Source organism: Cherax quadricarinatus, chromosome 92 (assembly GCF_038502225.1).
Source record: "Cherax quadricarinatus isolate ZL_2023a chromosome 92, ASM3850222v1, whole genome shotgun sequence".
Classification (NCBI taxonomy): Eukaryota; Metazoa; Arthropoda; class Malacostraca; order Decapoda; family Parastacidae; genus Cherax; species Cherax quadricarinatus.
The window spans coordinates 4,298,028-4,315,479 of NC_091383.1; the positions used below are offsets into that span (position 1 = coordinate 4,298,028).

General features: G+C 38.2%; 1 protein-coding gene across 10 annotated transcripts in view; it reads left to right on the top strand.

Moving 5' to 3' along the window:
* LOC128698345 (protein bric-a-brac 2) overlaps positions 1 to 17,452 on the top strand; it is a 330,205-nt gene that overhangs the window by 282,764 nt on the left and 29,989 nt on the right. The window contains exons 1-2 of one of the 10 annotated variants that reach the window (XM_070104469.1): positions 14 to 391; positions 6,964 to 7,925. The exons of 7 other annotated variants lie outside the window; for them this stretch is intronic. In XM_070104469.1, the coding sequence (XP_069960570.1) occupies positions 7,076 to 7,925 (850 nt within the window). In that variant the 5' untranslated portion in view covers positions 14 to 391; positions 6,964 to 7,075. Of the gene's footprint in view, positions 1 to 13; positions 392 to 6,963; positions 7,926 to 17,452 lie in introns of those variants that run through there. 2 more of the 10 variants (XM_070104470.1, XM_070104468.1) reach the window with 2 other exon arrangements.

Sequence of the window (17,452 nt, forward strand, 5' to 3'; positions counted from 1 at the left end):
CTCGGCAACACACACACACACACACACACACTTCCTGACGTACGACACGTCGTGCAGGAGTCCGATGGTTGTTGCAGTCTACCCGTGGCAGGGTCGTGCAACACACCGACACTGACATCTTGAGACACCCGTGGCTGGCAGCAACACCTCGCCGGTGTTGTGAAACACTTGGTCAAGTGAATGTGTTCCCAAGTGTAGCCTCGTGTGCTGTATTCATGTGTGTCATTAAGTGAATAGTGAATCTTAGTGAAGTGTAGTACTAGTGAGTCAGTGTATTCATCTTATTCACTGAGAGGAGTAACACTGCTTTCAACACTTAGAAAATCAATCATACCCTCCCTTTCCTTGGATCAAACCCGCTTGCTTCCATTACCCGGGTGCTGTGTGCCCTGTAGGTTAAGTACTTCGTAATTATTTACAAAATTGGTCTTAAATGCTGAACTATCAAGGATATTCTTGGTATTATCAAGGATATTCTTGGTATTATCAAGGATATTCTTGGTATTATCAAGGATATTCTTGGTATTATCAAGGATATTCTTGGTATTATCAAGGATATTCTTGGTATTATCAAGGATATTCTTGGTATTATCAAGGATATTCTTGGTATTATCAAGGATATTCTTGGTACTATCAAGGATATTCTTGGTATTATCAAGGATATTCTTATTATTATCAAGGATATTCTTGGTATTATCAAGAATATTCTTGGTATTATCAAGGATATTCTTGGTATTATCAAGGATATTCTTGGTATTATCAAGGATATTCTTGGTATTATCAAGGATATTCTTGGTATTATCAAGGATATTCTTGGTATTATCAAGGATATTCTTGGTATTATCAAGGATATTCTTGGTATTATCAAAAATATTCTTGATATTATCAAGGATATTCTTGGTATTATCAAGGATATTCTTGTACTATCAAGGATATTCTTGGTATTATCAAGGATATTCTTGGTATTATCAAGGATATTCTTGGTATTATCAAGGATATTCTTGGTATTATCAAGGATATTCTTGGTATTATAAAGGATATTCTTGGTATTATCAAGGATATTCTTGGTATTATCAAGAATATTCTTGGTATTATCAAGAATATTCTTGGTATTATCAAGGATATTCTTGGTATTATCAAGAATATTCTTGGTATTATCAGGATATTCTTGGAATTATCAAAGATATTCTTGGTATTATCAAGGATATTCTTGGTATTATCAAGGATATTCTTGGTATTATCAAGGATACTCTTGGAATTATCAAGGATATTCTTGGTATTATCAAGAATATTCTTGGTATTACCAAGGATATTCTTGGTATTATCAAGAATATTCTTGGTATTATCAAGAATATTCTTGGTATTATCAAGAATATTCTTGGTATTATCAAGGATATTCTTGGTATTATCAAGGATATTCTTGGTATTATTAAGAATATTCTTGGTATTATCAAGGATATTCTTGGTATTATCAAGGATATTCTTGGTATTATCAAGGATATTCTTGTACTATCAAGGATATTCTTGGTATTATCAAGGATATTCTTGGTATTATCAAGGATATTCTTGGAATTATCAAGGATATTCTTGGAATTATCAAGGATATTCTTGGTATTATCAAGGATATTCTTGGTATTATCAAGGATATTTTTGGTATTATCAAGGATATTCTTGGAATTATCAAGGATATTCTTGGTATTATCAAGGATATTCTTGGTATTATCAAGGATATTCTTGGTATTATCAAGGATATTCTTGGAATTATCAAGGATATTCTTGGTATTATCAAGGATATTTTTGGTATCAAGGATATTCTTGGTATTATCAAGGATATTCTTGGTATTATCAGGATATTCTTGGTATTATCAGGATATTCTTGGAATTATCAAGGATATTATTGGTATTATCAGGATATTCTTGGTATTATCAGGATATTCTTGGTATTATCAAGGATATTCTTGGTATTATCAAGGATATTCTTGGTATTATCAAGGATATTCTTGGTATTATCAAGGATATTCTTGGAATTATCAAGGATATTCTTGGTATTATCAGGATATTCTTGGTATTATCAGGATATTCTTGGTATTATCAGGATATTCTTGGTATTATCAAGGATATTCTTGGTATTATCAAGGATATTCTTGGTATTATCAAGGATATTCTTGGTATTATCAGGATATTCTTGGTATTATCAGGATATTCTTGGTATTATCAGGATATTCTTGGTATTATCAGGATATTCTTGGTATTATCAGGATATTCTTGGTATTATCAAGGATATTCTTGGTATTATAAGGATATTCTTGGCATTATCAGGATATTCTTGGTATTATAAGGATATTCTTGGCATTATCAAGGATATTCTTGGTATTATCAAGGATATTCTTGGTATTATCAAGGATATTCTTGGTATTATAAGGATATTCTTGGCATTATCAGGATATTCTTGGTATTATAAGGATATTCTTGGAATTATCAAGGATATTCTTGGTATTATCAAGGATATTCTTGGTATTATCAAGGATATTCTTGGTATTATCAAGGATATTCTTGGTATTATCAAGGATATTCTTGGAATTATCAAGGATATTCTTGGAATTATCAAGGATATTCTTGGAATTATCAAGGATATTCTTGGTATTATCAAGGATATTCTTGGTATTATCAAGGATATTCTTGGTATTATAAGGATATTCTTGGTATTATCAAGGATATTCTTGGTATTATCAAGGATATTCTTGGAATTATCAAGGATATTCTTGGAATTATCAAGGATATTCTTGGTATTATCAAGGATATTCTTGGTATTATCAAGGATATTCTTGGTATTATCAAGAATATTCTTGGCATTATCAAGGATATTCTTGGTATTTTAAGGATATTCTTGGTATTATCAGGATATTCTTGGTATTATCAGGATATTCTTGGTATTATCAGGATATTATTGGTATTATCAAGGATATTCTTGGAATTATCTAGGATATTCTTGGAATTATCTAGGATATTCTTGGAATTATCTAGGATATTCTTGGTATTATCCAGGATATGGAAGTGCAGGATGTTTATGTGGAGCAGACTTGGAGGATGCTCCAGGCAGTGTTGTTCAGCTCTCCTTGGCAACGAACTTAAAGCCAGCAGGAACAGCCTGGTTGACCAGGCAGGCAGTGAGGCTTGGCTCCTGGCCGGCTGCCAGAGTAGAAAAACTGGAGACGGGTCACAGATGTGTGAGGATCTTGAACGGCTCTTGATGTAAGGAACTGGAGCTATTGTCCCTTTTATATCGAACCTAGTTGTCTCCTGTTGTCTCCTTCTGTTATAATCTTAGAAGAATCCACTAGTTAAGTATAATAGCCTGACTGCTTACGAACTGAGGTCTAAAGGACGGAGGATCGAGCCTCCACCACTCAGCACTGACGGGCCCATGCGGGTTTAACGAAAAATCATGCTTACAAGTCCTTGCGTTGAATAATCCACAGGGACGGAGGAAACTCTACATTTGTATCCTGAAGTGGTCAAGTGAATCTAATTCCATGATTTTTAAAGCTGAGTGGTAAGCCAGTGGAAGGTCTCGGTCAGATGACTTAAAGCTCCAGCTGTGGGTCATCATATAACTAAGACCAGCGTCAGGAAACACTTGTTTCCTGACCAATCTTACCATCATATAACTAAGACCAGTGTCAGGAAACACTTGTACTGTTTCCTGACCAATCTTACCATCATATAACTAAGACCAGTGTCAGGAAACACTTGTACTGTTTCCTGACCAATCTTACCATCATATAACTAAGACCAGTGTCAGGAAACACTTGTACTGTTTCCTGACCAATCTTACCATCATATAACTAAGACCAGCGTCAGGAAACACTTGTACTGTTTCCTGACCAATCTTACCATCATATAACTAAGACCAGTGTCAGGAAACACTTGTACTGTTTCCTGACCAATCTTACCATCATATAACTAAGACCAGCGTCAGGAAACACTTGTACTGTTTCCTGACCAATCTTACCATCATATAACTAAGACCAGTGTCAGGAAACACTTGTACTGTTTCCTGACCAATCTTACCATCATATAACTAAGACCAGCGTCAGGAAACACTTGTACTGTTTCCTGACCAATCTTACCATCATATAACTAAGACCAGTGTCAGGAAACACTTGTACTGTTTCCTGACCAATCTTACCATCATATAACTAAGACCAGTGTCAGGAAACACTTGTACTGTTTCCTGACCAATCTTACCATCATATAACTAAGACCAGTGTCAGGAAACACTTGTACTGTTTCCTGACCAATCTTACCATCATATAACTAAGACCAGTGTCAGGAAACACTTGTACTGTTTCCTGACCAATCTTACCATCATATAACTAAGACCAGTGTCAGGAAACACTTGTACTGTTTCCTGACCAATCTTACCATCATATAACTAAGACCAGCGTCAGGAAACACTTGTACTGTTTCCTGACCAATCTTACCATCATATAACTAAGACCAGTGTCAGGAAACACTTGTACTGTTTCCTGACCAATCTTACCATCATATAACTAAGACCAGTGTCAGGAAACACTTGTACTGTTTCCTGACCAATCTTACCATCATATAACTAAGACCAGCGTCAGGAAACACTTGTACTGTTTCCTGACCAATCTTACCATCATATAACTAAGACCAGTGTCAGGAAACACTTGTACTGTTTCCTGACCAATCTTACCATCATATAACTAAGACCAGCGTCAGGAAACACTTGTACTGTTTCCTGACCAATCTTACCATCATATAACTAAGACCAGCGTCAGGAAACACTTGTACTGTTTCCTGACCAATCTTACCATCATATAACTAAGACCAGTGTCAGGAAACACTTGTACTGTTTCCTGACCAATCTTACCATCATATAACTAAGACCAGCGTCAGGAAACACTTGTACTGTTTCCTGACCAATCTTACCATCATATAACTAAGACCAGTGTCAGGAAACACTTGTACTGTTTCCTGACCAATCTTACCATCATATAACTAAGACCAGCGTCAGGAAACACTTGTACTGTTTCCTGACCAATCTTACCATCATATAACTAAGACCAGCGTCAGGAAACACTTGTACTGTTTCCTGACCAATCTTACCATCATATAACTAAGACCAGTGTCAGGAAACACTTGTACTGTTTCCTGACCAATCTTACCATCATATAACTAAGACCAGTGTCAGGAAACACTTGTACTGTTTCCTGACCAATCTTACCATCATATAACTAAGACCAGTGTCAGGAAACACTTGTACTGTTTCCTGACCAATCTTACCATCATATAACTAAGACCAGTGTCAGGAAACACTTGTACTGTTTCCTGACCAATCTTACCATCATATAACTAAGACCAGCGTCAGGAAACACTTGTACTGTTTCCTGACCAATCTTACCATCATATAACTAAGACCAGTGTCAGGAAACACTTGTACTGTTTCCTGACCAATCTTACCATCATATAACTAAGACCAGTGTCAGGAAACACTTGTACTGTTTCCTGACCAATCTTACCATCATATAACTAAGACCAGTGTCAGGAAACACTTGTACTGTTTCCTGACCAATCTTACCATCATATAACTAAGACCAGCGTCAGGAAACACTTGTACTGTTTCCTGACCAATCTTACCATCATATAACTAAGACCAGTGTCAGGAAACACTTGTACTGTTTCCTGACCAATCTTACCATCATATAACTAAGACCAGTGTCAGGAAACACTTGTACTGTTTCCTGACCAATCTTACCATCATATAACTAAGACCAGCGTCAGGAAACACTTGTACTGTTTCCTGACCAATCTTACCATCATATAACTAAGACCAGTGTCAGGAAACACTTGTACTGTTTCCTGACCAATCTTACCATCATATAACTAAGACCAGTGTCAGGAAACACTTGTGCTGTTTCCTGACCAATCTTACCATCATATAACTAAGACCAGCGTCAGGAAACACTTGTACTGTTTCCTGACCAATCTTACCATCATATAACTAAGACCAGTGTCAGGAAACACTTGTACTGTTTCCTGACCAATCTTACCATCATATAACTAAGACCAGTGTCAGGAAACACTTGTACTGTTTCCTGACCAATCTTACCATCATATAACTAAGACCAGTGTCAGGAAACACTTGTACTGTTTCCTGACCAATCTTACCATCATATAACTAAGACCAGTGTCAGGAAACACTTGTACTGTTTCCTGACCAATCTTACCATCATATAACTAAGACCAGTGTCAGGAAACACTTGTACTGTTTCCTGACCAATCTTACCATCATATAACTAAGACCAGTGTCAGGAAACACTTGTACTGTTTCCTGACCAATCTTACCATCATATAACTAAGACCAGTGTCAGGAAACACTTGTGCTGTTTCCTGACCAATCTTACCATCATATAACTAAGACCAGTGTCAGGAAACACTTGTACTGTTTCCTGACCAATCTTACCATCATATAACTAAGACAAGTGTCAGGAAACACTTGTACTGTTTCCTGACCAATCTTACCATCATATAACTAAGACCAGCGTCAGGAAACACTTGTACTGTTTCCTGACCAATCTTACCATCATATAACTAAGACCAGCGTCAGGAAACACTTGTGTCCTGTTTCTTGACAAACTTTACTCAACATAACTTGGTCAAGCCTCGGTTAGTGTTCAGGAAACAAGTCTCCTGACACAGGTCTGTCAGGTGACCTGTTAGGTGGTCAAACAACGTGTCTTACCGAAGGCATATTAAACACGATATATAAAAACAATCACTGGATCACTATCCTAGTGTTATGGTCACTATTCTCTTGATAATACTGACGAATCAATGTGCATGTTGAATTAATAAATAATGAAAAGTTATAGTTTAATACTGTTAACTTGTTGAATGAAAGTAATTTAACATGTTATTCCTTTTAATAAAATGAAGGTACTAAGGATGGTCGGTAGAGTTTCGTGAAAGCGTTGATAACTGTTGTGTAGGTTATCACGTGGCCACACACACCTGCCTCGCTGCATAAGTGTTCAAGTGACGTGTAGTTATGGATAACCAGAGTATAAACACCCACACCTCCCTCTCCCAGGACTCTGTTAACATGGGAGGTGGTCCAGCCCTGGGTGCTGGGATGGGCCAGGTTGTGGGTGGTGCTGGAGTGGGCCAGGTCGCCGGTGCTGGGATGGGTGGTAGTGTTGGTGCAGTGGGTGGTGGTGGTGGTGTTGGTGCAGTGGGCGGTAGTGTTGGTGCAGTGGGTGGTGTTGGAGGAGTGAACATGGGGGGGAGCTTGACAAGACGGACATCCCGCGTGTGGCGATACTTCGGCATGGTAGACAACTGCCACTATATCTGCCGCTTGTGCTCCTTCGTGGGAGCCTACACCAACACCACAAACATGAGGAAACACATCCAGCACCACCACCCTGAGAGGTTCCAGGATATCCTCGACCACACGCGACCAACAAGCCGCCCATTTTGCATGCGACCTCCTCAACACTACCCACAACACAACACCAACTATCCCGGCGGCCTTATCTACCCCCACAAGTTCCCAGGCAAGAGGATGATCCTTCCAAAACCAGCAGAAATGCCTTATAACCACGGCGACACAAGAAATGATCCCAATATGGCAGCGACACCCACTTCCCAACAGTGTTCAGTAGTCTCACACATGGGTCCCTCTACCTCGCAATCTTCACTTCCAGAGACTTCCATGAACACTTCGTATCACACAGGAGCCTCACAGCTTCCTCTATCATGCCAGGACTCACCCGTCCAGCACAATACTGTCTCTGTGTGTGAACTGAGTCCTGAAGAAAGCAAATTGGTTATCCAGTTCCTACCGTCTGCGAGCGAAGCCAGTGACTGCCCCACCGATTCGGAGGCAACTTCAAGAGGTGAGGGAGTTCGTTATTACTGTTAGTGTTTACCACTTTTTTTTTTTTTTTTATTCGCCGGTATTCTCCCGGCCCGGGTCTTTTCCAAGTAGTGGTGACCCGGCCTTGGCTCCCTATCTGGGGAGTGTCTCGAGACTGAAGTCTCCCATGGGAGGAGGTACAGTACCTCCTCATCTTTGGGACCAAGTGTCCCCAGGCCTAGCCACATTCCCCGCCCTCAAGGGGCTCGTAGAGAGAAGCTAGGCCTCTGGTCTGCCATCTACCCCGCCTCAAAGGGGCTCGTGGGGATGGCAGTCTTATGAGCTGCAGATGGTAGCAAGCTCAGGCCTCTCTTTATGTGTTTGCCACTAACGCAGAATTTGCAGAGGAAACTTCACACTGTTTCACTTCTTCTTGGACCGTTATCAAGCCACAACTTGATAAAGTGTATTAATGTTGGTAGAATTACCGATAATATGGTAGGTAAGAGGACACAAGTGCAACTAATTCGACATTTTATAGTGGCGACGTTTCGCTCTCCAGGAACTTTATCAAGCCGTTACAAACAATACATGGACACAGGGTATATATAGGTGTTAGTTAAGTGCCTTGCACTTCCTGGAGAGCGAAACGTTGCCACAATAAAATGTCGAATTAGTGACACTTGTGTCCTCTTACCTAACTTGATAACGGTCGAAGACAGAGCGAAACATCTTTCAGAGGATCTAATCTTAATTGTGGGTTAGTTGTAAATTGTCAAAGCCATGGTATAGCCACTTATTCTCCAAGTATTGGTCTTCGTACCAAAACATCTAGCACTTACCACATTACCTTGTCGTGGGGGGACGAGAATGATAGCTTATGTCTTGCTGTTTGAACCTTGTGGGTTTAGCGCTTAATTCTGTTTGTAGTAACCTTAATCAGCGCTTAATTCTGATTGTAGTAATAACCTTAATCAGACCATTGTAGTTCCGGGAAAAACTGTAACATGTATGAGAGCATACAATTTATCAGGCTGGTAAGCTGTATAACCCTTGTGGTTTAGCGCTTCTTTCTGATTATAATAATCAGGCTGGTAAGAGTTACAAGGTGATACAGAATTACCAGTATATACCACCTGCATAGGGTTATTGGGAGGGTAATAATAAGGGGGGTTATTAAAGTTGTTTATTACACAATTATTGTAATGGGGAATGCAAATACTGACGAAGGGACATTGTTCCACTAGTTCCTATGTAACCCTCCACCTCATCTGTTTGTCCATCCATGAGTAAGGCTCGGCCTCGTTGGTAGGTTCTCTCGTAGCCAAAGTTCAGCTAATACCAGTCTCCCCATAATTAGTAAGTAAGTAAGTAAAGTAAGTAAGTTTATTCAGGTATACACAAATACAGTTACATAGAATTATCATACATAGCAGCATATGTGTAGAGAACCTGGGATAACCCAAAAAAGTCAGACACTGACTTATTTCCATTGGGGTCCTTAATGAAGGACCAAGGAACTCCCCTCCCATAACCCTTACATTCCATTTCATGTGTACGGTTCGGCTGGAGGAACGTCACAATATGGACATAATTACGCTTTATTTGATGATAAATAAGCCATTTAGCATAAAATGCCAGTGTTCAAGGAATGTTAGGGCAGGGGGTAAAAAGGTAATGATCAAGTAAAGGGAGATAACTGTTAAAGGGTTTAACAGACACTGAAGGAAGTCTGGCCATAGCTAAGGCCTGGAAACCTCTCATAGGAGTCGTTGTGTTGTTGTATGTTAACACCATTCTGGACTTTATTTCTGATGAATAAGACACATGGGCAACATTCTGGTATCATTGTTATTGAAACATTTCCTTAATAAAGGTACCAGCGTGTTGCAAGTCAGTATCATTATCAACTTGTCAGTAATGTTTACTATTAATGCAAGGTAGTGGCTCTTGGCTCAGTGGTAGTGCATTCGACTCACAACTGCTGGACATGGGTTCGATCTTTGATCAGACAGATAGAGACGTTTGTAATGTTTCTTACACCTGCTGATGTACCAGTTATAAGGCTAGTGAACACCGTACAGTGTTGCCTGTGTATAAGTCCAGCCTGCTAGGCTCACACTGGGACCTGCTGTCCTAGCAGATATTAGAGTATCGACAATGGATATCGGGGTATCGACTTGGCCACCAATATGCAATAGTCAACGGTATTGATGTTGATACTCGATAATGATTGTATGGTACACAGCTGCAAGTTGTGCAGGTGGAAAGTTCTCAAGAGTTCTGGTCCACTGGATTGTGATGGCTTTGAGGGCCAGCTGGCCCCGATAGCCCAACAGCCTGGTTGACCAGGCGGTTAGCCTGCCAGGGTTATGTTATTGACATGGACTTAACAGTGGCCGAAATAATTAATATCTTTGCCTAGGCTCGTTTTCGTTGTGTCGATTTCAGACGCATTATAATTATTTATTACATTATTATTATTATTATTTTATTATATTATTATTATTATTCATGGGAAGCTTTAAATCCGTAGGGGTCACACAGTACGTAGTAGTATAAATGCATCTGCACACTCCCGGGTTATCATCCCGTAGACTTTCTCAACACAAAGGTGCCTTATATCAAGAAATTTTGCCCACCGTGCACCATGCCCACTGTGCACCATGCCCACTGTGCACCATGCCCACTGTGCACCATGCCCACTGTGCACCATGCCCACTGTGCACCATGCCCACTGTGCACCATGCCCACTGTGCACCATGCCCTCTCCACACCCACCTGCCGTCTCCTGCCTTTAACGGAACTGTTAACAGTAAATAGTATTCAAGACGAGAGAACACATAATTTGAACAGCGCCACCATTGTCATTGTTTCTCTCGTGTGGAAATTTGTCGGACCATCTGGCACAAGAACATAAGAAAGAAGCAGCACTGCTGCAGGCCTACTGGCCAGTGCTAGGCAGGTCCAAGTCATTTACTGGCCCAGGCTAGTGTACTCCAACTCACAACTACTCATGTATTTGTCTTGGTACTCAAGTCTGGTACACGTTCGTATTGTTCTGCGTGTTTCTCTTGTGTTTTGTATACAGTACACGTTCCTTTCTAGTTTTTCACTTTCCATAACTGAGCAAATGGAAATTGTCACCATTGAATATCGGGTCTTTTCCAAGTAGTGGTGACCCGGCCTTGGCTCCCTATCTGGGGAGTGTCTCGAGACTTAAGTCTCCCATGGGAGGAGGTACAAGTACCTCCTCATCTTTGGGACCAAGTGTCCCCAGGCCTAGCCACATTCCCCGCCCTCACGGGGCTCGTAGGGAGAAGCTAGGCCTCTGGTCTGCCATCTACCCCGCCTCAAAGGGGCTCGTGGGGATGGCAGTCTTATGAGCTGCTGTTGAGATTTGCTTGCAGTTTTACATGTATTATGATCAATTAGACACATGTGCAACTCTTGGGTATCTTTATTGAGGAAACGTTTCGCCACACAGTGGCTTCATCAGTCCATACAAAGGAGAATCTTGAAGAACAGGAGGAGAATGAGGTAATCAGTCCCTCAGCCTTGAGTCGATGTGGTCAGTCCATTAATCTTGAGTAGAATACGGCATATGAGCAGAGAAGCAGCTTATAAACCGTGTGACACCACCTATGACTGCTGCAACTCTCCTGCCTACGGTTTATAAGCTCCTCCGCTCATATGCCGTATTCTATTCAAGATTGATGGACTGACCACATCGACTCAAGGTTGAGGGACTGATTACCTCATTCTCCTCCTGTTCTTCAAGATTCTCCTTTGTATGGACTGATGAAGCCACTGTGTGGCGAAACGTTTCCTCAATAAAGATACCCAAGAGTTGCACATGTGTCTAATTTATCAACGTGTCGGTTCCCTGAACCATTCATCTACAATACATGTATTATGGCGAGGTAACTACCGTGCTTATTCTGGTATCGTTCGCAAATGATAAGCAGTAGTCAGGGTTTTTATCTGTGCTATGAGGATGGAACACAGTGTGACTTTGTAAATAGTCCAAGTCGGACCGAAACGTCGTTGTTAACTCCTCTCTTCTATGTTCGGGTTATTTGTGTATGGTGAACAATCCAGCTCCAGGACCGTACCATACACCACTCAAGTTTTCACTTTAATAAGGCTACTGTTTTGTCTACTAATCTTTTTGTCTACTAATCTTTTTGTCTACTACTAATCTTTTTGTCTACTAATCTTTTTGTCTACTAATCTTTTTGTTTTCTAATCTTTTTGTCTACTAATCTTTTTGTCTACTAATCTTTTTGTCTACTACTAATCTTTTTGTCTACTAATCTTTTTGTTTTCTAATCTTTTTGTTTACTACTAATCTTTTTGTCTTCTACTAATCTTTTTGTTTTCTATTTTTTTTTGTTTTCTACTAATCTTTTTGTCTACTAATAATCTTTTTGTCTACTACTAATCTTTTTGTCTTCTAATCTTTTTGTCTACTAATCTTTTTGTCTACTACTAATCTTTTTGTCTATTACTAATCTTTTTGTTTTCTACTAATCTTTTTGTCTACTAATAATCTTTTTGTCTACTACTAATCTTTTTGTCTTCTAATCTTTTTGTCTTCTAATCTTTTTGTCTACTACTAATCTTTTTGTCTACTACTAATCTTTTTGTTTTCTACTAATCTTTTTGTCTACTAATCTTTTTGTCTACTACTAATCTTTTTGTCTTCTAATCTTTTTGTCTACTAATCTTTTTGTCTACTACTAATCTTTTTGTCTTCTACTAATCTTTTTGTCTACTAATCTTTTTGTCTTCTACTAATCTTTTTGTCTACTAATCTTTTTGTCTACTACTAATCTTTTTGTCTACTACTAATCTTTTTGTTTTCTACTAATCTTTTTGTCTTCTACTAATCTTTTTGTCTACTACTAATCTTTTTGTCTACTAATCTTTTTGTCTAATCTTTTTGTATACTAATCTTTTTGTCTACTACTAATCTTTTTGTCTACTACTAATCTTTTTGTCTAATCTTTTTGTCTACTACTAATCTTTTTGTCTACTAATCTTTTTGTCTACTAATCTTTTTGTCTACTACTAATCTTTTTGTCTACTACTAATCTTTGTGTCTACTACTAATATTTGTGTCTACTACTAATCTTTGTGTCTACTACTAATCTTTGTGTCTACTACTAATATTTGTGTCTACTACTAATCTTTGTGTCTACTACTAATATTTGTGTCTACTACTAATCTTTGTGTCTACTACTAATCTTTGTGTCTACTACTAATCTTTGTGTCTACTACTAATCTTTGTGTCTACTACTAATCTTTTTGTCTACTACTAATCTTTGTGTCTACTACTAATCTTTGTGTCTACTACTAATCTTTGTGTCTACTACTAATCTTTGTGTCTACTACTAATCTTTTTGTCTACTGCTAATCTTTTTGTCTTCTACTAATCTTTTTGTCTACTAATCTTTTTGTCTACTACTAATCTTTTTGTCTACTACTAATCTTTGTGTCTACTACTAATCTTTTTGTCTACTAATCTTTTCGTCTACTACTAATCTTTTTGTCTACTAATCTTTTTGTCTACTAATCTTTTTGTCTACTACTAATCTTGTCTACTACTAATCTTTTTGCCTTCTACTAATCTTTTTGTCTTCTACTAATCTTTTTGTCTACTACTAATCTTGTCTACTACTAATCTTTTTGCCTTCTACTAATCTTTTTGCCTTCTACTAATCTTTTTGTCTACTAATCTTTTTGTCTACTACTAATCTTGTCTACTACTAATCTTTTTGTCTTCTACTAATCTTTTTGCCTTCTACTAATCTTTTTGTCTACTACTAATCTTTTTGTCTACTACTAATCTTTGTGTCTACTACTAATCTTTTTGTCTACTAATCTTTTTGTCTACTAATCTTTTTGTCTACTAATCTTTTTGTCTACTACTAATCTTTTTGTCTACTAATCTTTTTGTCTACTACTAATCTTTTTGTCTACTAATCTTTTGTCTACTAATCTTTTTGTCTACTAATCTTTTTGTCTACTAATCTTTTTGTCTACTACTAATCTTTTTGTCTACTAATCTTTTTGTCTACTACTAATCTTTTTGTCTACTAATCTTTTTGTCTACTACTAATCTTTTTGTCTACTAATCTTTTTGTCTTCTACTAATCTTTTTGTCTACTACTAATCTTGTCTACTACTAATCTTTTTGCCTTCTACTAATCTTTTTGTCTTCTACTAATCTTTTTGTCTACTACTAATCTTGTCTACTACTAATCTTTTTGTCTACTAATCTTGTCTACTACTAATCTTTGTGTCTACTACTAATCTTTGTGTCTACTACTAATCTTTTTGTCTACTACTAATCTTTTCTACTACTAATCTTTGTGTCTTCTACTAATCTTTTTGTCTACTACTAATCTTGTCTACTACTAATCTTTTTGTCTACTAATCTTGTCTACTACTAATCTTTGTGTCTACTACTAATCTTTGTGTCTACTACTAATCTTTTTGTCTACTACTAATCTTGTCTACTACTAATCTTTGTGTCTTCTACTAATCTTTTTGTCTACTACTAATCTTGTCTACTACTAATCTTTTTGTCTACTAATCTTGTCTACTACTAATCTTTGTGTCTACTACTAATCTTTGTGTCTACTACTAATCTTTTTGTCTACTACTAATCTTGTCTACTACTAATCTTGTCTACTACTAATCTTTGTGTCTACTACTAATCTTTGTGTCTACTACTAATCTTTTTGTCTACTACTAATCTTTTTGTCTACTACTAATCTTGTTGTCTACTACTAATCTTTGTGTCTACTACTAATCTTTGTGTCTACTACTAATCTTTGTGTCTACTACTAATCTTTGTGTCTACTACTAATCTTTGTGTCTACTACTAATCTTTGTGTCTACTACTAATCTTTTTGTCTACTACTAATCTTGTCTACTACTAATCTTGTCTACTACTAATCTTTGTGTCTACTACTAATCTTTGTGTCTACTACTAATCTTTGTGTCTACTACTAATCTTTGTGTCTACTACTAATCTTTGTGTCTACTACTAATCTTTGTGTCTACTAATCTTTGTGTCTACTACTAATCTTTGTGTCTACTAATCTTTGTGTCTACTACTAATCTTTGTGTCTACTAATCTTTGTGTCTACTACTAATCTTTGTGTCTACTAATCTTTGTGTCTACTACTAATCTTTGTGTCTACTAATCTTTGTGTCTACTACTAATCTTTGTGTCTACTAATCTTTGTGTCTACTACTAATCTTTGTGTCTACTAATCTTTGTGTCTACTACTAATCTTTGTGTCTACTAATCTTTGTGTCTACTAATCTTTGTGTCTACTAATCTTTGTGTCTACTAATCTTTGTGTCTACTAATCTTTGTGTCTACTAATCTTTGTGTTATATTTACGAAGTTGGATATTCACTTTCCTGTTATACCTACTTATAGATGTTATTCTGAGTTATCACTCCACCTGGTGTATGTCTGGTGTTTCGGGGGTCAACGCCCCCGAGGCTCGGTCCATGACCAGGCCTGGTGGTGGAGGATCAGGGTCTGATCAACCAGGCTGTTAAGTGCTGGCTGTACGTAAACCAACGTAGGAACTACAGCCCAGCTGGTCAGGTATTGACTTTAGGTATCTGTCCAGCTCCCTCTTGAAGACAGCCAGGGATCTGTTGGCAATCCTCCCCTATATATTTTGGGAGACTGTTGAACAGTCTTGGGCCGCTGACACTGACCGATCAAATTTGTCAGTTGTCTTAACGTGTTGACCACATTCGCCTGTTGGTTTTCTTCCACAGTCTCCGTAAAAAGACAGACTGGTTATAAATGACCATAATTTTTAAAGGGGTGGACCGGTAAGCCAGCGGAAGGCCTCGGTCAGATGACCAAAAGCTCCAAAGGCGGGTCATCATCTGACTAAGACCCGCGTCAGGAAACATTTGTCCTGTTTCCTGACGAACCTTACCTAACCTAGTCTCCGTAATTTTGTCATGATAGTCTAGCAGTAGTGAGAGGCGCGGTCTTCTCGTGTTAAATTAATGTTTGCCTTGGGTTGTACAGGTTAGGTTGGAATATGAATGACAGTTTGGTGCATCAACACCCTTTCTCAGATTTTTATGATGTGTTGTGATGTTAATGTTACTGGTTGGTAGATCTTTATGATGTGTGATGTTAATGTTACTGTAACATTTAATAATTGCGACAGTTCTGTACAAAAATGAGCTCGTTAAATAGTTTTATTTCTAACTATGATTTATTTACTGTCAAGAAGAATTAGACACATGTGCGACATCTGAATATTTGTAGACATTTCACCATCCAGTATCTTTATCAATACAATTTCAAGGACATAATGTGAAGACAGTAGAACTATATATACAAAAGATGAGGTAATCAGTCCCTCAGTCTTGTGGTTGGTGCCACTATATAAGCACCCATCTTCCTGTCTGCGCTTCACAGTCTTCAAGACCACGGTGATCTTCACTAACTCCAAGACTGAGGGACCGATTACCTCATCTTTTGTATATATACTTCTACAGTCTTCACATTATATCGGTACTGATAAAGCCAGTGGTGGGAGAAATGTCTACAAATAGAAATACCCAGATGGGCTCTGGTGGCTTGGTGGTTAACGCTCTGGCTTCACACGGTGAGGGCCTGGGTTCGATTCCCAGCCAGAGTAGAAACATTGGACGTGTTTCTTTCCACCTGTTGTCTATGTTCCCCATCAGTAAAATGGGTACCTGGGTGTTAGTCGACTGGTGTGGGTCGCATCCTGGGACACTGACCTAAGGAGGCCTGGTCACAGACCGGGCCGCGGGGGCGTTGACCCCCGGAACTCTCTCCAGGTAAACTCCAGGTATGTGTCTTAAATCTCCATTTGTCGGTACAGTACACCTCTCATATACAGCATTTACTGTCGTGTTTATACAACATCGTCATTTTTTTACTCGCATCTCACTGTCTGGAATATCTCTGGTGAGGCTCCAAACATTGCCTCTGTGAGGAACCAATTTATTTCATATGTTATTAAGCCCAGAATGTTAGCAAACAGGCAAAAAATTAGGAGAATTTACCACTTGGGATGGTATAAACCTTGGTAATAAATACCGACAAGTTGGTTTAGAAAGACACGTAAGCAAACACTATAACATATTTATTAGAAAACGTTTCGGTCCTGGGACCGAAACGTTTTCTAATAAGTATGTTATAGTGTTTGCTTACGTGTCTTTCTAAACCACCACTTGGGATATTTGGGTTACTGGACTTGGTTAGTACCTCTGTTAGTGCTGTCTTGTTACATGGTTCTCTCCAGCGCTACTTGTAAAATGTACTGCTGTAGGTTTGACTAGATGTGTGATAAACTGGTTTCTCTAGTTTCACTGACTCTAAGCGAGAGAGTTAAGATGTATGGGCGTTTGTGGGAAAATAACTTAAGTTTATTAGGTACAGGTGCACATAGGTATAGTTATTATACATGGTTTAACATGTGTAAATTATCTAGGATAATACAATAAAGTAAGACAGTGTATATTGTACTGTAGTTTAAGAAA